Source organism: Ctenopharyngodon idella, chromosome 8, assembly GCF_019924925.1.
Source record: "Ctenopharyngodon idella isolate HZGC_01 chromosome 8, HZGC01, whole genome shotgun sequence".
Classification (NCBI taxonomy): domain Eukaryota; kingdom Metazoa; phylum Chordata; class Actinopteri; order Cypriniformes; family Xenocyprididae; genus Ctenopharyngodon; species Ctenopharyngodon idella.
In genome coordinates, this window is record NC_067227.1 from 22,241,495 (window position 1) to 22,264,984 (window position 23,490).

The 23,490-nt window shown below is 36.6% G+C and overlaps 2 protein-coding genes across 5 annotated transcripts; one reads left to right on the top strand and one right to left on the bottom strand.

The window, feature by feature from the left end:
- The first annotated feature begins 201 nt into the window (after positions 1-201).
- Positions 202-10,096, top strand: rgs7bpa (regulator of G protein signaling 7 binding protein a). Of its 3 annotated transcripts, none has more exons than XM_051903882.1 (6): positions 202-818; positions 2,851-3,017; positions 4,858-4,988; positions 5,294-5,438; positions 6,858-6,928; positions 7,411-10,096. In XM_051903882.1, the coding sequence occupies exons 1-6, from the start codon at positions 678-680 to the stop codon at positions 7,500-7,502; spliced, it is 747 nt and encodes a 248-aa protein (XP_051759842.1). In that variant the 5' UTR covers positions 202-677; the 3' UTR covers positions 7,503-10,096. The 3 variants fall into 3 exon arrangements, with proteins under 3 accessions (XP_051759842.1, XP_051759844.1, XP_051759843.1); XM_051903884.1 differs by lacking the exon at positions 202-818 and adding an exon at positions 4,013-4,079 and having other exon boundaries at positions 2,878-3,017; XM_051903883.1 differs by lacking the exon at positions 202-818 and having other exon boundaries at positions 2,878-3,017; positions 4,013-4,988.
- Positions 8,383-21,665, bottom strand: c7a (complement component 7a). 2 transcript variants are annotated; one of them, XM_051903880.1, is made up of 18 exons: positions 21,560-21,664; positions 21,272-21,330; positions 20,418-20,520; positions 20,132-20,273; positions 19,928-20,063; positions 19,668-19,806; positions 19,351-19,494; positions 16,808-17,051; positions 16,586-16,702; positions 16,193-16,359; positions 15,821-16,049; positions 13,498-13,669; positions 13,273-13,360; positions 13,047-13,179; positions 12,028-12,216; positions 11,761-11,851; positions 11,417-11,601; positions 8,383-10,365 (listed from the first exon to the last, which is right to left on the bottom strand). In XM_051903880.1, the coding sequence occupies exons 1-18, from the start codon at positions 21,563-21,565 to the stop codon at positions 10,181-10,183; spliced, it is 2,529 nt and encodes an 842-aa protein (XP_051759840.1). In that variant the 5' UTR covers positions 21,566-21,664; the 3' UTR covers positions 8,383-10,180. The 2 variants fall into 2 exon arrangements, with proteins under 2 accessions (XP_051759840.1, XP_051759841.1); XM_051903881.1 differs by lacking the exons at positions 8,383-10,365; positions 11,417-11,601; positions 11,761-11,851 and having other exon boundaries at positions 13,283-13,360; positions 21,560-21,665.
- Between the last annotated feature and the right edge of the window lie 1,825 nt (positions 21,666-23,490).

A 23,490-nucleotide genomic window follows, 5' to 3' on the forward strand; every position in this document is an offset into this window, starting at 1 on the left:
TTGCTCTTCTTGCTTTTTATACAATTAGGATTCATTACAATAAACAGTATGATTCAACCACGAATAGAGCATTTCCTAATAACCAACCGTAAGTAGATACTTTACTTTTATGAATGTTTAATAAGATTCATTTGAGATTGGTGAATCTGAGTTGGTGAGTTGGTGAATCTATTGCATTAGTATTCTCATCCTATGAGAGTGCAGTGTGTTCAACCACGTCATGCCTCAAGCAACTGCACCTATCAAGGTTAGAATAGCGCTCTTAGATCACCTTCTGCTACCTACTCTCAATAAACGCCATATAGAGTTTATCATTTCAACTTGCGCCACATAGTCTATCTCAAGTAGCGATTATTGTCGCGGGGAGGTGTTTCGTTTACAAGCAGCTATTATTTCTTCGTTGAGGGACTATACGGGGCATCAAGACATGTTTGCATCTGGTTCTTTGTTATCGCATTTCTCTCTGCTGAAGAAGACGAAACCCTGCAAGGACACTTCAGCTCTCTGCTGGAGTGAATGAAGGTGACTCGGCTTCTGCATTGTGGCAATGCGGAGAGAATCCAGGAGCAAGACACGGGCAGATCGATCAATTGAGTAAGAAATTTACCAAACGAGTGGCAGTATATTGATCAGTCAGCATTTTATATCAGGGCAGTTTCTTCACTTGATGTGTATGCATGAGTTCTGCACCGAATGGGCGCAAAAACCGCCCCAGAACTGCCGGGACCATTTTCCAGATCGGCAGTAAGCCCCCGTCCAGAGAGTCGGAGCGCCGGGAGAGCAGCGAAGCTCTGCGTGCCGTAGCGGACTGCAGAATGGTGCGTATGCCTGCGTCATGACCCACAGCATTATTTCACTATGAATCCTGCTGATTGTTCAACCACTATTTAAAATTCACGCAGGGTTCTGCAAGTGCCCACATCCTAAATGTATAATGCGACACTAGGGACGTTAAAAAATGAATGCTTTGGCTTGGAGGTTTGTGACTTGTCCTATGGTGCGGCGGTAGTTCCAGCTTCCTTTTTTCTGACTGATTTTCCAGAAACAATGCTTCATTTGACAGATTATGGCATGGAGTGAGCTGTAGGATTTAGTACTCTATTTTGGGCTAAAACTGCGAGCACATTTTTAAAGCTCATGTGTTGTGTTTGAGGAGTCTTTGCCCCATGAACAGGCAGAAAGCTAGTGGCAAGCCGTTTTAACATTGAGTTGGCTTGAATTTTTGACATTGAATTTTATGTCGATCTGTGGTGCAAATATCAGATGTTCTAATATGTATTCCAATTGTTTATTAATGCTGGCAGTATTTTTAATTTACTGACTATTCTGTATGGTTACTTCTAGTAGGCTACATTTTACAGCTTTACCTCCTTGTTGAAATTAGTTGACATCTGAGGGTACGTTTACACGACAACGAAATGCTTAAAAAGGAGAAGTTTTTCCTCTGAGTTTTCTGCATACAAAAACATACGAATTCGTGAAAATGAAAACGCTGTATTCTGCTGGCAATCCATTAGATGGTGATGAAACACTATAGACTGAACATGTAATGCGCATGTGCATGGCGTCATCGTTTTCACAGACACACGTTTTTGTTGTTTACATGGAGACCTTTTTCAAAAACTTGCACTTTGAAACCCGTTTTCAAAGGTTTGTGTTTTCAGGCCACCAAAACGCTGTTGTTGTGTAAATGAACGGCCAAAACGCATAAAAAGTTTTCCGTTTTTAGTTGAAAACGGTGCCGTGTAACCCCTGAACCACAGATCCCCATATATTTCAACAACAAAAATATGCTATATGTTTCCAAGAACAATGTAAGAGTAACATGTCACTTTTACTATAAGCAAAGCCTCTAAATAAAATGGTAAAGTCAACGCCTCACCGCAGCTGCCTTTATAAGCTCCAGTTTCTATAGAAACAGTCAGTGTTCTGAGACGCATGCTTAGGACTACACATGTGCATTGGCTGGACCCGTCTAAAAATATAAGTTTTTAATGCTATTCGAGCATAAGGGAAAAAAAAAAACATTTATGGGACGGTTTGTGTTCAGATTTCACTAGTGATTTCAAATATGAAAAGCTCGTAAGCTTGTTGAACAGCTTTGGATATTTTGATGTTTCCCCATTCAAAGAGATATAGGCTGTACTTGCATGACTGAAATAGCTGCCCGAGAGGTGTTTTCAAAGATGGCCGCCGAGTGAAATGAATTGCTTTAAAGGGACTTCGGTAGTGAGTGAGTGCTAGTTACTATATTGAATAGATACTAGTCAATATAGAAATAAGTACTAATATTAAATGAATAATCACTAGTGAAGTTAAATAAACATAGTAGTCATTATGGGATTACTTACAAGCCGTGCTCGAAGTGGGCCGGTACGTACCTCTGTATTTTAATCTGTAGCGTACCCTACTTTTTCTCTGACCACCCCGCCCCGGAACACAATTTCAACCGAGAGGGAGGAACACAGTTTCATCCAAAGGGGACCACCCAGCTCCGACAACCCCCCACCCCCGAATGTGATTTCAGCCCTCGGCGTTAGTAACATAAAAACAGTTGCTAAAGGCATAAATGTTAAAACTGCTTGCCATTGAATGCTTATCATTTCTACCAAATATTGATAAAATGGCATGAGCATCTGTCGCCTGAGGCACTGCTTTCCAACGAATAGCCTGTTTTTGTGACATTCTCTGTTTAAAATGAAAAATGTCTTGATAAGTTGGATACATGTCATTTCATCAATGTTTAGTCACATTTTATTTATCTGCTCCATACATTTTCAAGGTTAAAATGGTTTTGTGAGCCCTATATTTTCTCAGTTTGTTTGCTTTTGTTTTTCTCTCTTCCATCAGGTTGTCCAGGAGTTCAATACACTTGTGGCCCTCTATAGGGAGTTGGTTATCTCTATTGGAGAGATTTCCACTGATTGTCCCTCTCTTCGTGCGGAAATGCACAAGACACGCACAAAAGGCTGTGAGATGGCACGGACCGCACATCAAAACCTTTCTGCAATATCAGGGTAAAAACATATTTATGTACAATATCATAATTTTCAAATATTGAATTGTGGGCGGGCCAATGAGATACAAATATAAAAACGTGGGCGGGCCAATGAGACATTTAGCTAAACTTTAGCTTCTTTAGCTTTGTTTAAAATGAATATTTTGTTTTTTATTTACACATTTTCATCTTTTTTAAATTAATTTAATTTTTTTTTTTTTTTTTTTTTAAATAATAATTATCAACCAACAATTGGCATGCAGTACCCATGCGGGCCCCCTAGGTGTCATGGACCCCCTGTTGAAAACCTCTAGTCATAATTAAACCATTACATATTATAAGCATGCAAGCTATAAAATCATATCATATATAATTATATTGTAGCTTTTTATATATGATAAAACAAAACTTCACAGCACCATTTAGTTAATAATTATCAGCTAGTTCTGACTGGCTTAACATGCGCTATGTTTGGAGAGCAGAATACATGATTAAGTTAGAAATGTTGCTTTCTACTGTGCATTTATCATAAATTACGTTTTTATTTTAACACACTTATATTTAACACAATAAACTGATACTACAGCTCTAGATTAGTCAACACATATCCATATTAAATGACATTTTTTTTTTTTTTTTTGAGACAGCCTCCAAAAATGCTCTTTACTAGAAAACATTTTATTTCCTCTCTGTCAATTAAAGCAAGAAAATATGAATGTAGTGTTTTGGTCGCATGAATGTGCTGTAATAATATACCAGAGGTAAAGCAGTGGATCTATTTACATCATGAATCATGATATCTTGCTCTGTGCATGAACATGGAGAGAAATGTCCCTTTACACATAATTTTACTACTTTTATAGATAAAAAAATTTGGAATTTAAATAGATTAAGTGAGTGTTACAGACAATATGACAATTTACCATAGAGAGAAGGGAACAAAGGGCAAAGGGTATGCCTGATGGACACTTTACATGATTTATCTCACATGGGTTTGGTATATCTCTGTTCCAGGTAATTCAAGAACAGGAAAATAAAGTATCCACCATGCCACAGCATTCCACCTGGGAATTACAGAGCAGTAATTACAGGCGTAGGATTCTGAGAAATATGATTTTCTGAGAATTCTCACTGGCCACTGAGCTAATGTGTTTATAGCTCTAGATTGTCTGTACAGCCTTGTAAACATGCTGCTCAGAAATATTCAAACATCCAATAATTTTGCTGGCATCTTGAATATTGCCATGTTTTCAATGGGCTTTATATTTGGCCATTAAGTTGCATAAAGACAGTGTCATTTAATTAGATCCATGGTCCTTTTAAAGGTCCTTTTGTTAGTGCTTGTAAGTTTGATTCAATTCTGTGAATCAGTGCCGTTTCCATTTCAATGAATCAATTCAAAACTCAATTTGCATTCAATTTGCCTCAGTGAGAAATCCGGTTCACATTAAATATAATCCTTCCTTTTGTTCATTTAGTGTTGAAGACATGCCATGATTATTTTTACTTACATTTTTTACTGTGTTTTAACTACTGTACATTAAAGATTTAGAAACTACTTGGCAACAATGGCTGTTTAGTTGAAATGATGGTCCTTCAGAAGTTTTAAGCAGTTTCAGCGTAAATAATAAAAACCAATGTATTGATTATCATCAAAAGACTGAAAAATACAGAAATATTTGCTTTAGCTATATTGCCCACAATGTATCTAAGACTTATGATTTCTGTCAGTGGTCACTTGTTGTGGACTGTGAGGCATATGAATGCAAGGATATGTAACTTGTGAGAAATTAGACAGGTTGAAGCTCAAGGGCTCGGGGCCAGAACTCTGAGATGCATTATTGATGCTTTTTTCACAGCCCAGAAGATGGAGAAATACATCCGGAGATCTGCCGCCTCTTCATCCAGCTGCAGTGCTGTCTGGAAATGTACCTAACGGAGATGCTGAAGTCTGTATGTCTGCTGGGATCCCTGCAGCTCCACAGAAAAGGTAATGCTGTGAGGGTGCCCCTGGGCTCTCAGCAGGAAACATCCATGTCAGCGACAGGAAATTGACGTTGTTGAAGCCTGGCTTGTCCAACTGTAGAGCCTTCTAGTGGCTTAATGTTTGCAGGAGTTGATACTGCTAGTTTCTGTGATTTGAATCTGATTTGAGCTTATAGGAAACAATAAATATGGATGTTCTGGGAGCAGGAGAAAGCCCTGTTGCCCTGGGGTCAAATCTTGACATGACATATTTTGACCATTTCTATTTCTCTACAGTCTGCCAGTGATGTCTTACTGTATGTGTTCCAGGGAAACATTATTCAGGAGCTACAAAGGTTGACAGTAAGAAAGAGGACAGCTCTGACATCCCAATCCTGGAAGACACGTCCTCCACTCCAGCGGACTGTCCGCAGACATATTTCCTGGTGGCCACAGACATTGAGAACATTGAGAGGTCAATAGTCTGAGCAGCTTAAGGGTCGGTTCACACAGAACGCGTTTTTAGATTCCACTGTGCTACTTTTCCATTGTCTTTCAATGTAAATGCGCTAGACGGACATCTTTAACCATTGCGCTCACGTCTTGCATCTTTTGCAGTGTCTCATGCAAGATGCTGAATTCTGAAAACGCGGCACTCAAGTTAAAATAAGTTCAACTTTAAAAAAAAAAAAAAACGTGTCTCTAGACTAGTCCCAGCAAACATTTGGACGTTTAATGACCATTGAAAAGACGTCCCTCTGACATGTCCCGTCATGGTTGAAAAATAGTTCCAAAATGAAATTTGAATGGACATCTTTGACTTATCTTATTAATTAATTATATATTGAACTACTCATAGCTAAAAGTCAAAGTAACTATTATATTTGCAACCCCAGAGAATTGTAGACATACAAACGTATCTGAATGCATTTTTAGGAAATGATCTGTGTTACATATTTTTACCGATTTATGCCGTCCTACCACGACTATTTTTGGCCAGGGATACTACGTTGCTGTCGGACAAATGTTTGATGGGGTGTTGTCAAAAGTACCGACTTCGATTTCAAGTCGGTACTGAAATTTTAAAAATGTGACGCTTTGAGCGCTGTTGAGTGGATTTATAAACACCTCTGATTGGCCATTGTGTTCACGCGCTCAACAGATATGTCTGTGATTGGCTACAACGATCAACGCTCAGGAGAGTTTGAAAGCACACGGAAGTTTTTGAATTTGAAAGCAGGAACGGGAGCGTTTGAAAGCAGGCGTCTATCAGCAGACCGATCTGCTGATAGACGCCTGCTTTCAAATGCTCCCATGTGTATCTATGTAAGCGCTTGGTGAATAGCATCATTGATGTCTATTTACAACATGTTTTTGAAGCGTTGATCATTGTAGCCAATTACTGTCAATCATGTATTAATCATTGTAGCCAATCACACAATCTGATGAGCACGTGAATACAATGGCCAATCAGAGGTGTTTACGAATCCGCTTAACAGCGCTCAAAGCATTTTAAAATTTCAGTACCAACTTGGTACTGAAGTACTTTAACACTACTCTAGACCAGGGTTCATCAAATCCAGCCCTGGAGGGCCACTGTCCTGCAGAGTTTAGCTCAGACCCTTATAAAACTCACCTATCTGCAATTTTCTTATCTGCAGCTTGTTCAGGTGCATTTGATTAGGGTTGGAACTAAACTCTGCAGGGCAGTGGCCTTCTAGGACCGGATTTGAGACCTTGACCTTTTTTTTTTTTTTTTTCTCCACTGACCTGCGTCTCACGTTTTTAACTGCAAAAATGCATTCTGTGTGAATGGCCCCAACATGATCTCTATCTCTGTTTTTTCTTCATAAACGGACAGTTTGAATCTAAAAATTGTTCCTCAATGTTCTAGGGACATGACAGAAATGAAAAATCTGCTAAGCAAACTCAGGGAGACAATGCCTTTACCACTGAAGAACCAAGGTAATATCTCAACACTTTCTGATTATTTTGGCTAATATAACAGAAAAATTAATTGAAAACTTGGTCATAAAATAACATATTTCATCAAACAAAATCTTTCAATAATAGCAAAGTCTCAAATTGTTCATCTGTAGTACCATACAAACGTTTGTAAGATTTTTTGTTGTTGTTTTTGAAAGAACGCATAACCTTACTTAAGATTATTTAATACAGTGGCTTCCACAAAAGGCACAATATTTCCATTTTTTTCACATTTACAATTTATTTTTGCCATATTTTCTTGTGAAATTTGCAGCTTGGATAGAAACACTGTAGCTGTTGCCTAGATGGTAACAAAATGTTACACGTTTGGTAAACTTTAACATGTTGAATTAGAAATAATGTTTCATTAAATTTATGTAAAATGGCCAATGAAAGGACAGATGATTCTTTAATGTTTGCTGTATTAATCTCTATCTTTATCTGTTCTTGTTTCGACACAGATGACAGCAGTTTGTTGAATCTGACGCCATACCCGTTGGTCCGGCAGAGAAAGCGGCGTTTCTTTGGCCTCTGTTGTCTGGTGTCCAGCTAAGAGCTCTCTCCCAGAATCCAGTCACAAATGACTGTTTCCTCACAATGTGTGACACTCACCAATCAACAGTACTACTGCCATTTCCAAAACCAGTGCTTTCTTTTGGTGAGTTCTGTCCAATTTCCTACTGCTATGAGAATAAATAGTAATATCTGTGTAACATCAGTAGTCATACAAACACTATATAATATTTGATCATTTTTAAATGAATGTTCGTCTACATTATGCTTAGTAAAGAAAATGGTTTGTAGTATGACTACAGCTATGTTTATCCATACAATTCATATGCTGTGCTTTTTGTCAAGACAGGTGTTGTAATGAGGCGTTCAAGAGTGCTAATTAGAGCAAAGGTTATGATGCTAAACATTTACGATGCTTTTTTTTTTTTAATACTGCACAACATGAGTGAATGTGGTATCTGTTGTTTCTTTTGTTCTGCTTTTTTTGCTGTTACAATATTTTTACTACAGTATTATTTAGTCTTCCATAAACCGAAATCCTGTAACTTTTTTCTTTTTGTTTCAGCCTTTAGGAGTATAAAATACCTGAAGAAGCCTTTGTAAATAAAGAATATATCTATAAATGGAAATTTTAGAGATGTACATATACAATGTAAACCTAGCACTCTGAATTATTTTTCAAAACTGTGATTCCTTTAAAGAGATTGTCAGTAAAGGATGGCATGTCTATCCATCTGGTGTGATATAAGTCCAGATTGGAGGGGCTCAGCATGGGTCTTGCTTATTAATAACAGTTCTAAATGTGTCAGGCATGGTGAAGATACTGTAGTGTTTATGAAAAGGCACAGTGTCGTTTTACATTGGTAATAAACCTTTTTTTAATGATTTAACAAAACTGGAACTTTGTGTCTTGTATTAAAAATTATATTTTATTTAACATGACGAGTTAAGAAAAGGTACAGAAATCAAATCAAATAAGTCATTATGAATATATATTATCCTCTTTTCAGAGAAACTATTTGAAAAATATAGGCTGTTTAGATAAAAACCACCTGATAGCCATGCTATTATCCACGATTCTCAGAACAATCTTCTGACAGGTCACAGGCTCTAATTTCAATGGACAAAAACAATGTCTCCCATTAAAATATCACTTTTGGATCTCAGTCGGTTATAGGTAATTGGATTTGTTTGCACATTAATAGGGAGGCTGTGAAATTCACACCTGGCAGCAGTTCCTACCCTTTTACTTTCTCAAAGCAATGCGGAAGCAGTAATGGAGAATGAAGAAAAAAACTGTTTACAAGAATAGACACGGTTTTCAGGTTAATTATTTGGCTGCACTGCTGACTCTGGACAAGCTGTTGGCGGAATCTGGGCAGGTTGTCAGGAGTTTGGCAGGACGTCTGAATCTGGCTGAATAGGATGCTGTTCTGAGCCCAGTAGAAGTCCAGAACAGGTCTACAGAAATACATGGTTGAAATTGTGCAGTAATTGGTCTCTTGCTGGTCTTGGTATGATGCCCATCTTTAAAAAAATAATAATGAAATAAAGATTTAAAAAATTTTTTACAAGAAATCGAAATGAGAGTTTTCGTGACTTTTAGCCTCAAAGCTAACACACATTGATTGTCTATACACTAGCTTAGTCCTAAATGTTGACAAAATTCACTTTTTTGTGAATTCGCTTCTGGGACAACAGACCAAAATATTGATGACATCCTGCACTACACAGCTTTTCAATAGAGTGCTGCAGGGATGAAGTGTTTTTGTTGGCCAAAACCCAGAAACGAGTTAGCATTTTAACACTTCAGGTTCCACTGTACTGAAGTCAGTGGGGGGTTTGAATGGTTTTTTGGTTAAATGCTTAAAAGGTCTGTGGTGAAATTCTTACTTGGCTCAAGATTGATTTTCACATTTCCACGACATAAAATACATCAGTAATACCCCCTTGTGATTTTTCAAAGCTTTTATTTGTCTCGAAAATGGCTATTGCTAACCACTGGCTAAATGGGACTACAGGGGTTGTGGGGGACATTAACCCCTTATCATTCCTGCAAAACCCCTTAAAAGGCATACCCAAAGTAAATTGCATGCCGTTCTTGAACCATTTGGAGTATATGCATAGTTTTGGTCTCTTTTGAAAGGTATGTGTACCACAGGCAGTACAGTAGAACGCTAACAGGTTATCAGCCAATAAGGAAAAATCATCTACTCACTATAGTCCGCTTTCACAGCCTCATTGTGTTTATAATCATGTTAAAACTCTCAGGGAAAATGTTTTTAAATAAAGACTGATTGAGGCTTAATGGTGGTGACGCTGAAGTCATGTGCCTGTGTTGTAGTTTGTTTATAGACTACATTTAGCTTTTTAATTCTGCCGATTGTACGAATCATAAACGTTTGTTAGTCACAGAGCTTATTTTCTGCAATTATCCAAAAGCCAATGGAAAAATCTTATTGGGTTTTTGTTGAGGGAACCAGTGTGATGCTAACTTACAGGCTGGCCTACAAAAATGCATCACTTCTGCTGCGCTCTATTCTTTTGTCCTCTCCAAACATCCTGTTTTAACAGAAAATATGTCAACACAAGAAAGAAAACTGCACTTGTCAAACCATCTGAATTTTTTGCAAACCTTTGAAAACGAAGGCAGGAATCCTCCCAGAGTTCAACATATAATATGGTTACACTGTTTAATTAGTTACTGAGCCTCTAAGCTTATGACTGACAAGGTTGAATGCTGACAATGCGGACAGTCTCTCCGCTGCATTTCCTCACGCCCGCCTCACATTCTGTCATTGTCACTGGTGCAGACGCTCCTTCCTGCTGCACACACACATGGATCCAAGCATCCAAGGATGAGCATTCCTCACTTGTCTTGCAACGGCAGCTGTTCGTTTGCTCTACAACGACATGATTGTTACAACATTTTAAGTCTTTAAAATGGCACTTTCCTGACCAGGTTTAAAAAGACATTAGCAAGAATTTATATTTTCAAGCCATGGGTTCCCTCAGGAATCTTTGAATGGGTTTTTGAAAGGCAGTTTTCAATTTCTGTGGCTAGCATTACTTAAAGTGACTTTCACAATTGTTCTACAACATAAATTACACTGTCAACTCAAACATGAATTTTTAAAGCATTGTGCATGTTTTAAAAACATTCACGTTTGGGTATGACAGTGTGTAATTTATGTTGTAAAACTAAACATGGAAGTTTTGTCGAAAGTCAGATTTTGTTTAGTTTTTGAAAGAAGTCTTTTTTGCTTTCTATTTGATGCAAAATACAGTCAAAACAGTGAAATTGTGAAATGTTAATACAATTTTCAACAACTTCAGTGTCACATGACCCTTCAAAAATCATTCTAATATGCTGATTTGGTGCTCAAGAAACATTTCTCATTATTATCAGAATTGAAATGTTGGCTTAATATTTTTGTTGAAACAATATTTTTACAATATTTTTGTTGATACACTACTATTTAAAAGTTAGTGGTAAGTTAGATTAAAAAAAGAAATTAATATTCAGCATTATTCAGCAAGGATGCATTAAATTGATCAAAAGTGACAGTAAAGACATTTATAATGTTACAAAACATTTCTATTTTAAATAAATGCTGTTCTTTTGAACTTTCTATTCATCAAAGAATCCTGAATAAAATGTATCATGAGTTGAACAAAAATATTAAGCAGCAGAAAATGTTTTAAACATTAATGATAATAATAAGAACCATTATTAATAAATGAGCACCAAAAATAACTGATAATAATTGAGCACCAAATCAGCATATTATATTAATTTCTGAATCATGTGACACTGAAGATGGGAGTAATGCCTGCTGAAAATCCAGCTGTACTGTTTTACTGTATTTTTGATCAAATAATGTCCTGACCATCAGATCATAATTCAGATATGATGTCTGCCATTATTTTATCTTGTATTTCACAATCCCTCACCATCACAACTCTCCCAGATGGTGCAGTGTGGGCAAGCAGTGGATGAGCGTTGTGGCCACTGGCAGGCACTGTCTTCAGCAAGGGTGTACTGGTGTCTCAGACAGCGCATAGCCTGTACTTTACACAGACTCAGTCTCTGTGTCCGACCGCGCTTCACATCAGTGGCACATATCTCCAAGGAAGACCTTAAAAAACACAACATTTTATTAAACTGAAAACAAAATGTGTTGGTTTTGGTGGATGGTTTTGTATAAATGTATTTTTCTGACATTTGTATGTGTTTTTTATATGGCATTTGTGTTGTTTAATGCTAATTCCTTCCTGTGGACTGTCTGGGAACATACTTGCACTCATAGGGTACTTTACAGACACATTTGTCCTTTGCCAGGTTTTCCCATGGCTGGCATTGCACTGGCGCAGTGGTCGGTTTAAAAACTAGTGGAAAACAAATCATATAATTTTACTTTTCTTCATTTTCATGGATCATTTAATCAAATGACATCATTGTAAGACTTGTCCCTTCCCATTACAGCTAAGTAATGTGTTTATCCACATTTTCTTTACTCTGAATTACTGTACAAAACAGCACAGCTTCCAGACTAGTTTTGTACCTGTGAGACACCTGGTTTCTTTTGGTTGCGGTGACCAGGAAAGGCCAGCGTTGCATTGGATCTCAGCCGGACCCTCTTTGACCTTCCCTTCAGGACAGGAGAGTGAGACAGCTTCACCAATGTCATAGGCAAGCTTCCATGGGCTTCCGGTGACATCTGGAGGAAGCTGAGGTGGATCACACATTGTGTCTGCAGACAAACAAACATTTTTATAAAACATATATACAGTTTATTTCTCATATCTTTGAAATGTTAAATATTAAAATGTAAATAAAATTAATTAATAAAATAATAACATTTAATTAAATAATAATTAAAGAAAGCTAACAATTATTAATATAAACATATAGTTATATTAAGTATTTATATCATATAGTTTTAATGAAACATTGTTTCTTATTTCTCTAAAACTTAGGCTATAAATGATACAAACAATAACTTTATCCATACTATACGCCATATAAGTTATTATATAATATATTTATATTATTTAATATTTACATGAAACACAATTCATCTCAAATAAGTTCCTTACTAATGAATCATTCATTAAGTATTTATGGTTTCTCTAAATATGCATATTTAAAATCATAAAAAAAATAACAATTATTATATACATTACATTAAATACACCTTTCAAAACTATAGTTTTTATATCATTTAATATTTATATGAAATATAAATCATTTAAAAAAATGAACTAATTAATGACTTACTAATGAATTAATTAAGTATATATGAAATATATACAGTATATGTATTTCATACATATGTATATATTTCTCTAAAATGTAATAAATAATATTAAATGATAATTATATACATAATTCATAACACATAATAGAAAACTACAGATATCATATTATGTACTTATATCATTTAATTCTTTTATGAAAAATGAATAATCACAAAGAAGTACATAGTAATGATTAACACACCATCAAAATAGAACTCAAAATACACTGAAAATGGATACTAACATCAGCATACAACATCTCCAAAATGTCATATACACTTACTTTTGCACTCCATTTGATTTCGCAACCAGTCTAGATTTTCTTGGCATTCTGCTATAGGATTTCCAATCAAATGATAGCCTTCAATACATGCATACTCAATCTTACTGCCCACTGGATATTCATCTTTGGGGTACTGCAATTAGCAGAAGAGAATAACATTACAACACATTACGAATACATATTCAATCACAGTTGAGTGAAGAATATTTCAAATAATCATTATTACCAAAACAAACCCATTAGCTAGGAAGGGCGGTGTTCTACAACTCTTCCTGGGTCTGACTGAATCATCAAAGCAGTGAGGCTCCATTGTACTGAAAATAGGTCAAAACCAATAAGTCAGGCTTCCACATAGTGGCAGTGTTGTTGCACAGTATCATTCACTCTGTCTCTAGCACCTTGCAGAGAACAGCTTATAACGGCTTTTGAACAGGCTAGTGACCTTCCTCACCGTAGGTAATCTAATTCCTCTGCATCATCACAGGCTGTCGTCTCCACAGCATTCCCAATACAGTCCCTGCCGCCTGAAGGAGCGGGACGACTGCAGGAGCGGCTACGGCTTTTCTGTCCTTCCTTGCAGGTGCTCCATGAAGACCAACAAGCCCAGTCTCCATGGATCACTCCTAAGATACAAAGATATTAACTGGACGCTCAAAAACAAGCACAGTGACCCCAAAAACTATTTAGGTACTTAAGCTACACTTTAAAAGGTAACAGGTCCAGTTTAGACATTCTACTAAGTAACTTTGCAACTATATGTGAACTACAAGTCATTTGAGTAGCCTATCAGTAGACTGTCTGCTTAATAACTGCGAACAATTTAGGTCCCACTTTATATTAGGGAGCCTTAACTACTATGTACTTACATTTAGATTAATCATTTGTACATTATACCTAAAAAATACCTGCATGTAATTACATCTGTAATTAATTTCTGTAATTACATTTATAATTACACTGTTGTTGACCCTTTCCATAAACCTTAACCCATGCTTAAACCTACCCATACCACCAATCCTGTCCTAATCTTAATCGTATCCCACCTCAATTGCAGCAAAAGTGTTTTGCAATACAATATAAACACAATAAAGTACACTGTACTTTTTTCCCCATGTAAGTAGATAGTAGTTAAGGCCACCTAATATAAAGTAGAACCACAATTTATTTTGATGGTCCTCAACAAACATTCTACTGACTATAAGTAACTTTGAAGATACATGTCAATTTATTTTACTAACCTGAACCCTAACACCTAACTCTAACCAGCCTACTAATACTTTAAGTAAGCATTAAGGTACGAGAGGCTGTGCTGTATCTTGAATAATTACGGCTGAAGGGGTTGCAGGCACTCCGCTTTGCGTTGTGACTTTGTGACTTATTCACGATACAGCACTAGCCTTGAGTACCTTATTGCTTTTATAAAACGGTTACCACACAAAGCCAAAAATAAGTAGCAGTGCAACTTTCATGAAGTAAACTTTCACTAAAAGCCTTCCTTCTGAAGGAAAAAATAGTCCCTGACCGTGAACAGCAACAGAAGTTACATTATTACGCCATTAGATGGCGGCAAAGACTGTCTTTATGAGTGTCAGTCAGTCAGTAGCGAATACTTTTACATTGAAAAGACTGAATTGTTGTGAACACGGAACAAGACGAAACTGACAAATGCTTTGACTAGTGCTGTCAGTCACGGAAAACCCCTTAAATGTTAAAAGGACAAGATGATACATCGGACATTTAAACAGATTTTTTATTACGAACATAGGACTGACCTGAAGGAAAATGCTAAAAATGAATGCAGGTAATAAACTCACTCAATCGATCTCTTTCTAACAACACTCTTCTACAAAATACAGTAAGCTTTAATGAACAATATCAATTGAGAACAAACAGTTTACTTTGCTAAGAGAGGTTGCTAAGGGTGTTGTTTAGTGATACACAGAACCGTTGGGTGAAGCGGTCATAGCCGTGTTTTATCGTGAATAAAACACAGCTATTGACCAATCAGAATCAAAGACAGGAACTAACCGTTTTATAATGAGAGTTAGTTGACATGTAGTTGCAAAGTTACTTATATTTAGTAGAATGTGTAATGTGGACCATTGAAATAAAGGGTAACCTTGAATGAATTGTATAATTTAAAAAAAAAAAATTGGAGTATGTTCATATTTACTGCACATTCCCAACCTGACATGAACATCCACTAAATAGCAGAATAATTGTAATTAAATTATTATTATAATAATTATTATTATTAAAATAAATTACAATTTACAAATAAATAAAGTTAAATTAATAAAATATACATTTATAAAATAAAATACACAAGATATATTTTATATATATAATATAATATACAAAATAATTTGACACTATTTCATTCTGCTTTCTAAAGACTAACTCATGAGATTATAATATTTATTCTATTAAAAGCCATGTTGTTTTTTGCATCATGTTTATACACCTAACAGTAAAGATGGGTAGAAAAAATATACAGTAATTTAATGTAAAAAGATCATTATATATGAAAATATACAGCTGCCATTAGAGAAGATGTAATACACACTCATGGCAATTCATAAATATTGAATTTTTTTTGCGAATTGGTGGCAAATCCATATGATCATACGTTTTGCTTCATCCTTTTTTCTAAAAATCATCTTTTTGTATGAATTAAATTGTACAAATTCATCAACTCGTATGAGTTGGGGGTCTGTAAAATCAAAGTTTGAAAACCCCCGATCTATATAATTTTAATGTAACAATTTCTGTACCTGGTTGTTCATCTTCTGGTGTCCCCTGCTCACACGCCTGGCCTTTGGTGCCTGGTTTACAGACACACTTACAGATATCATTGTCAAGCACACGCAGGCCATTGTTCTGGCATTCTCTGCAGTGGCATGGGTGTTTCTCGTTGAGGTAAGTCTCAATTGCACGCTTTAAGTGATGCTTCTTCACCCCTGCACACGGGACCTCTTTCACCAGCTCATGGAGAGATCTGATCTGAACAAATCAGAAATTCACACATATAATGAAATCATTGCATGTGGTCCTATGCATATGTGTCAGTTTATGGTAAGCTAACAAAGGCTCCAAATTCAATTATGCATGCTATGATAGCAAACCATATATATTTCCAAACAAACCTTCATTTTGATGACTTTTGGAAAGACCTTTACTGAACCCGACCACTGGGAAAACATCCTGCCATTCTCCAGGGGTGTGTTTTTGTCTAACATTGACAACTGTGCAATAAATCCAGGAGCTCCGCCAATAATATTTGTGGACATGTCATTTTTTGGTATGCTTTGGTCTGTTTGGGAAACATTTTGAACACATAACTGAATATTATTGTACAGTACATAGGGTGTTTACAGAAATTAGTATGAAAGTATCACATATGCATGTATAATTTAGTGCCATTGTCTCCCAAAAGTAAAAGAAAGTTTCAGAAAAGTAAAAGAAAGTAAAAGAAAAGTAAAGTAAAAGAAAGTTTCATTTATGGTTTGATTTTCCTTTCTTTTTCTTAAATGACTTACAAAAGGATAGGACATTGTTATAAGTTTGTTCAGTGCACTTTTCTGTGGTCCACCTGATGATAAACAGGATCGAATGGGACGTTTTGACACAATGATTATAGTCTCTTTGCACAGTTTCTAGGTAAAAAAGAAGACAACAGACAATTGTTGGACAATGCAATGAACTTGAATGGCAAATACTCTTCTCAAGTGAAATGAATATGTGACATATAGGTCACTTACGCAATTTACGCATGACATCTTGGCTGGCAGCCATGAATAATCTAAACTGGCCCCCAAGAGTGCCCTCTGAAATATAGTGGGTCCCAAATCTCTCCAGCACATTGCAGTAGGCCGCATAATCGTATGCAACAGGCAAGGAGAGCAGAGCTTTCCAAAACTCTTCTGAAAGTGGAAGATATTCTGGGGCCTGGTTCTGGAACTGGGCAACATCCACATCACTCTTCATGATCAGCAGATTTTTGGACTGAAGGGTGAACACAGTTTCATATTTAAATATTTTGGCCTGTGTTCTCAATGGCTTAAAAAGAATTAAAAGCCACAGCAAATTCAGAGATTGTTAGGCACTTAACCTTAAATTAATGTCTAAAACCCAAGGTTAACTGGTAACACTTTAAAAAAAGAAAGAAAAAGATTTAATTTGTTAAAATGTATGCTTGTGAACTTTTTTTTTCTTACAAAATTGATTAAACTGTTATTTTATAAATATACTATCGTAAATATAAATTATCAATTGATTAATTGAAATATAACAGTATTAATAAAAGTATGTTTAGTTCATTATAGCTGTCTAATAACTAATGTTAATGAATCTAACCTTATTGTAAAGATTTACCAAGCCACATTAAGGGATAAGAAAAACTTTTATTTTGAAAGGGGTTAATACCGATTTTAAAGTCACAATGAAACAGAAGTAGCGACAGATATAGGGGAAAAGAAAAAGAAAAATGTAGGGGCGGGGACTTCTATGCATTAGTTGTTGATTGGATTTAGAGATGCACTCAAAAGTGGAGGCAGATGAACATGGATGAGATTTAAGCAGACTAAATGATTAGAGAAGTACTGCATGTCACAAAGAGAATTCTGTCATTTCCCTGGAAGATCGAGTTATGATATGATATATGACATTTATGATTTTTTTTTTTTAAAAATGGAGTATATACACAGATGAATTGTTCACAATAAGATCTGTAACATTGCATTTAGAAAACAATTTTCCTTTCATGCTGACTTTAACCTTAACTTTTGAGGTGGAAAAGAACAGTGAAGCGACATGGTGCTAGAATGTCACATGGATTTGTTTAGCAACAGACAACCAATCCTAAAATGCCTCAGCACTTACCTCATGTATTATTCATGAACTTCGTACAGGGCTGTGTTTAATTTTTAGCGTCTAATGGGAAAATGTTAAAAATATTGAACAGCGACAGCAAACACATTACGATTTAAAACAAAAAGTCAATTCTATATTGCAATATTTATTATAAATTATTTATCCATGCACATCATTATTTTTTATTTTTTTTAATTCATGTGCCGTCGTAATCTTTAAATGATATTTTATTAACAAAGTTCGGGAGGAGCACATTCAAATGATCTACCCAATCAGCAAAAGAGGAGGCCTATAAATATGTAGCGACTCACCAACGCTTTTCAACTGCATGGTACTACTAGGCTCGGTTCGGCACGGCTCAGCTCGCTTTACATTCGGTTTGCTTTTCCACTGCAGTTTAGTACCGCTTCAAAGTGGGTGGGATTATAGACTGATATAGTTGCGCCGCCTTTATTGCCGTGGATCCGCTCCTCGGCCACTAACGAATCTGCACATCATCTACTGACCACGATACAGCCATTTCTTTTTTCAAGTTGCATGCAACGGTCGTTTAAATCAAGTTGTTTAAAAATAGTCGTGTGAACAAATGATACTGCGGTGGCTGTTACTGACTCTTTAAATCTAGCGGGTTTGGTGTCTCGTGTTTCAAATGCAATGACGCTGGTAGTGATGATTCTCTCTGACCAATCAGTGATCTGCAGTGTTTACATGTCACATTTAGTATTGGTATGGAATGCTTGGAACCTCAACTGAGGTGGTACCCATGCAGTGGAAAAGCGCCAAAAAGTGAGCCGTACCGAACTGTACCATGCAGTGGAAAAGCGCCATATGTTCCTCGATAGTTTTTTCTGCATCCCTCCACCACCCCGTCTCCTCACACTTGCCTGGTTACTATCCTAACCAAAGATATGGGGGAGTACTCTGGGTTCGGGTGGCATTCCGAGCTCGGAGCCTGAAGCACGCCAAATACGCATACTTTTATTCTATCTAATCATTTGTAAGTGTGAACTCCTGAATAAAAATATATCTTCTCTTCTCTGATGACATGATTACTGGCGAGAGGGTGGGACAAAACACAACCATCCAATCAATTGATGATGGACAAAATCAAGTCCCGTCCTACATTTTTTCTTGTTCAAGAAGCCGTTTCATTTGGATATACATCACAATAGGGAATAAAATACTATGGCAACGTCCATTTCATGCCGACTTTTAACACAGGTCACGTGCTCGATGCTGTACTTCACCAATCAACTGTATTAACCTAATACATATGCAAATAAGAATGTTAAATGTATAGAACCCTATGGGCCAGGATTAATTACTAACCTAGGATAAAGACATGGAAATATGGAAGAAACCCAATATTACATTAACCCAGTGTTATATGAAAGTCTATATTATATAGTGAATATGCTTTAGCATACAGTACCTGTGACTGAAACAGCTCATCATGGAAGACATAATCATCATGCCCGTAATCTGTGCCTGTTGTTTTTGAATGTTTTTCTTTGTGATTGATGTAGTGCCAGGAGCTGCTATAGGATTCATCTGTAAAATCATTTTTTGCTGTGACCTGGCAAACACAAATTAGGACATTGAGACCAAAGAGTATTTTGTTAGAAAGATTTTTCCTTTTTTTTTTCTTTAGAAATTCCCAGATTCTTCTCTTGCATTAGTAACATCTGTTCTTCTTTTACTAATCAGTCATTTTTATGTTAGTGTAGTAAATTGTGAAATTTCAATTGCCTGGAAAGTGTATCTGAGGACACTTTGGGGAAGTCTATATAGGTCCATATGGTCTCCACTGAAGGTCCTTCTACACAGACCTCCAAAGCTCTTAGTGTTGATAACTGTTCCTCTTGCCTCTCCCCTCACTGCATCAAACCTATAGTTCAAACACACACAATAATAGTGGTTTTAGAGATTCGGGTGTGTGTTTTTGATCATATGAATGCATTGTTGAATTAAATATAGAAACAAGCTGACAGCAGATATCATTAGATTACCCTTGACCAGTGAGCTCTACATTCGGTGGAGGTTTTTGCAAGTCACAGATCTCTTTACCGTCACATTTCTGCTCATCTGAGCCATCTTCACAGTCATGATCTCCATTGCATACCAGAGACTGGCTGATACATTTTCCTTAAGAGAAAGAAATTACTCTAATACCTTTCAAATAGGAAAAAGTGGAAATGTATCAAAATAATTACCGGACTGGCATCTGAACCGTTCTCCACAGCCCTCCTCTAGAGGACAGACCTGAGTTGCTATACAGGATTGTGTGCGGGTTGAACTCCCAGTGCAAGGCTGGCCACCAAACTGAGAGTAGACTGCAATGGAGCGGATCTGTGACTGTAACGTCCCCAGAAAGTGCCTCACATGTCAGTATACAGATACTGCAACTGCATTTCAGCAAATGTATGCAGTGTACTATATGTACACACTGTTACAATGACACATGTTAAAACGGTCAAAAACAAAACACTCTAGTCTCACCTGTGTTTTGGAGCAGCCATCGCAGGCTGACCAGCTTTCAGGGGACCAGGGTCCCCACTGGCAGTGCACAGGTTCAGACACAGACCTAATGGACCTCACTGCACTGATTCAGGAGCAAGCTCAATGAAAGTCTTCACAAACATCAAATATGTACAGTGGCCACAAAAAGTATTTGGATAATTTTACATTACATATCAAAATGTCAAACCAAATGACACTGACTCATTTCTCAGAACTGACTTTGCAATGACTTTTAATCAACTGGTCTCAAGTCAGTTCTCCTCAAGATCACAAGGGTGTAGTTTTTTTGAGTAGTATAGTAATCACAGGTGTAGTTCATCAATTTTACTATGAATATGCCACAAAGCATTTAAATTCATTTATAAAAATAATAATTTAAAAAAAACTTTAGTTTTATCATGCATGGAACCGTTTTAATACATTCTTGAGAAACTTACTTTCAGTTTTACTTTCAGTTTGACATTTTGTTATGATGTTATATAATGCAATGACATTTTTAATTGTGTCTTCAGTGTCCAAAAACTTTTTAAGGTCTCTGTTTATGTACACTGTGTGTTGTATACTAACATTAAATCTATAATGCATTTCATTTTAGAAGAAACTGAAATATATTAAATAGACAAAATAAATTAAAAAAAGTTAATAAATAGCAAATACATAAACATTTGTTAGACACTTTAATCTAAAGTGAGTTGGATGGATGGATGGATGGATATACTTATAGACCTATTTCAAAACAACTAAACTGAACTACATCAAATATTTATTGCTCAAAAAGCAACAGAAAATAAAGTATATTTGTTATAAAGGCAAAAGAGTTTTCAGTTACTTACTGTGTAACTGCTGCTGACAATAACAGAGAGACAAAAAAGACTCCATGCAGGAATAAACACTGAGAACAAAGTTAAATTAAGAAAGTTTTCCTGCTAATAATTTTGTGCTTGTCTACAGAAATATCACACAGTTAAATAATAAAAAATGCATTTGATTAATATTGCATTAAGCTTGACAATAAGGCTATACTTAAGTTAAACTTAAAGCATCAAACTTTAAAAACATGTATTTAATGGTCCATTAAAATGATGTAGAAATTAACCTATTGAAAAATCAAGAGTGCTTACCTTCATTGTAATAATCTAAAGCAGAATGTGCATTTCTCTCCAAACTGTTTGCCTTTACTGTGTGCAAGCAGCTATGGGAAACACTCCCATTCTATGTCTTATCTTGCAAAAAACAAGCCATGAGCAGGAAATGATCATTTCTCTGCCAATGAATGCTTGTAACAACACAATCCTCATTTCACTGGAATGTGAGCGAGGCCTAAGAGATAGAAAGAGCACATAAATCTCTCTAATGACTCTAGAGGATTTATGGTGCCTGCTGAGAATTAAATGGTCAGTTATGGATGTCCATTTAAGTAAATCATGTTCTCTCAGGTAGCTGTCATGCTTCTAATGAGAATCAGACATCTACATTAGAATGTAATGTCAAGGTATACACAATAAACACTTGATGGAGACAAAGCGCCATTTTTCACCCAATCACGCACGTCCTGATTTTGCCGAGTTAGACGCGTTCCTGGGTCAACATATTTTGTTGATCTTGGAACAACATTCCTGTGTGAAAATGTAATCCTATAACTGTATCCCTACCCACAGGGCCGGATTTATGCATAGACATTCTAGGCATGTGCCTATGCTTGCACTTCCAGGGGGGGCAATTACAATGAGGAGAAATAATTTTGTTCTAAGTTTTTAACCAATGAAAAGAGTTAAAAAGAGCTTGTGCTAAACCTCATAACTCCATTGGCTCTTCAAACTGTCAGTCAAACATAATAACTCCACCCAGCCTTTGGAGTCAAACCCACACAGTCAAACTTTTTTTCCTGTCACAATATGAGGTAAATCCGGACCTGCCTACCCCTAAACCTAACCCTACCCATAAGTTATCCCTAAAATCAGAGGGAAATGATGCGAATAACACTGATGTAGAAGCACCTAACCCTGATTATAAGCCTAAACTTGAAATAAACTGTAAACTTGTCCCTCAAATCTGACTGGTTGATTGCAATGTTGTTCCAGGATCAACAAAGGCCATGTTCACACAGCAGCAGAATACGGTTGTCAGTCCTGTATTTGAGTCCTTAATACGGTTACGTTCACACACAGTACGGTGATTTACGGGAGTGACAACCGCATTCTATAACCGAACTCACACCTGTATATTTTCAGGACTCACAACCGCATTTTCGGAATATTTGTGTGAATGGAACCGCACTGGGATGCGTTTCCCTAAGCGAACTATGGATGCTTTCGGGAAACGTAACCCTGGACAACTAGTTGTCTGTCATGTTATACAGTGCGAGAGAGCCGCTCTGCTAAGGTTTTTTGTGTGTAGTTTGGCTTTTGTTAACTTACTGCGACAGAGGTATGAGCTGTGTGTCATCTGAAGGTGTTAGATTCAGTCACTGTTCTCCACCGGAGCGGATCCCGTCAGTTTTGTGTTTCTTTTCCAAATTCAAATGCCGTGTCATGCGCGAGACGTTGCAAAGGACGTGACATGCGAGTACAACGGTTAAAGTCTCCGGCTAGCGCGTGTTTACATGCTGCTGTTGGTTCATGAAGTTTTGATGGATGAACTCGCGGTTCAGTTAGTCTCTTGTCATGTCAAAAGTGATCATACTTTTCAGTTTTATGGACGTCACCATCTTTAATATTAAGTTGGTCACTGTCGTTATGGTTACTAGTAAGAGAATACCGGCTTGACACTCATTGCACGTTCATACAGGCAGTGTTCCGGACGCTACTGAAAGTTGCTCTGTGAACGAGATATTTCAAGACTCACACCTGTAAGTCAATCCCAAAAACTGACAGTGTGAACATGGCCAAAGTTGTTTATCCAGGAACATGATGTTCTTGGCGAAATCAGGTTCTGCATCCAGGCACCATTAAGAAGCTGCAAATATGGAGTATTTTATACATAGCCTCTGTTAGATATTCAGACATCTTGTTTAGCTACTGGAAAGGTCACTGTATTTAAAAGTCAAATCTTC

Excerpts from the sequence above, each read along its gene's own strand:
- rgs7bpa (XM_051903882.1), top strand. The coding sequence starts at position 678 with ATGAGTTCTGCACCGAATGGGCGCAAAAACCGCCCCAGAACTGCCGGG. Across the intron at positions 819-2,850 it reads CCGTAGCGGACTGCAGAATG|GTTGTCCAGGAGTTCAATAC; the intron begins GTGCGTATGCCT and ends CTCTTCCATCAG. Across the intron at positions 4,989-5,293 it reads CCTGCAGCTCCACAGAAAAG|GGAAACATTATTCAGGAGCT; the intron begins GTAATGCTGTGA and ends TATGTGTTCCAG.
- c7a (XM_051903880.1), bottom strand. Across the intron at positions 19,807-19,927 it reads GTAGAGCTCACTGGTCAAGG|GTTTGATGCAGTGAGGGGAG; the intron begins GTAATCTAATGA and ends TTTGAACTATAG. Across the intron at positions 17,052-19,350 it reads ATGAGCTGTTTCAGTCACAG|TCCAAAAATCTGCTGATCAT; the intron begins GTACTGTATGCT and ends TTCACCCTTCAG.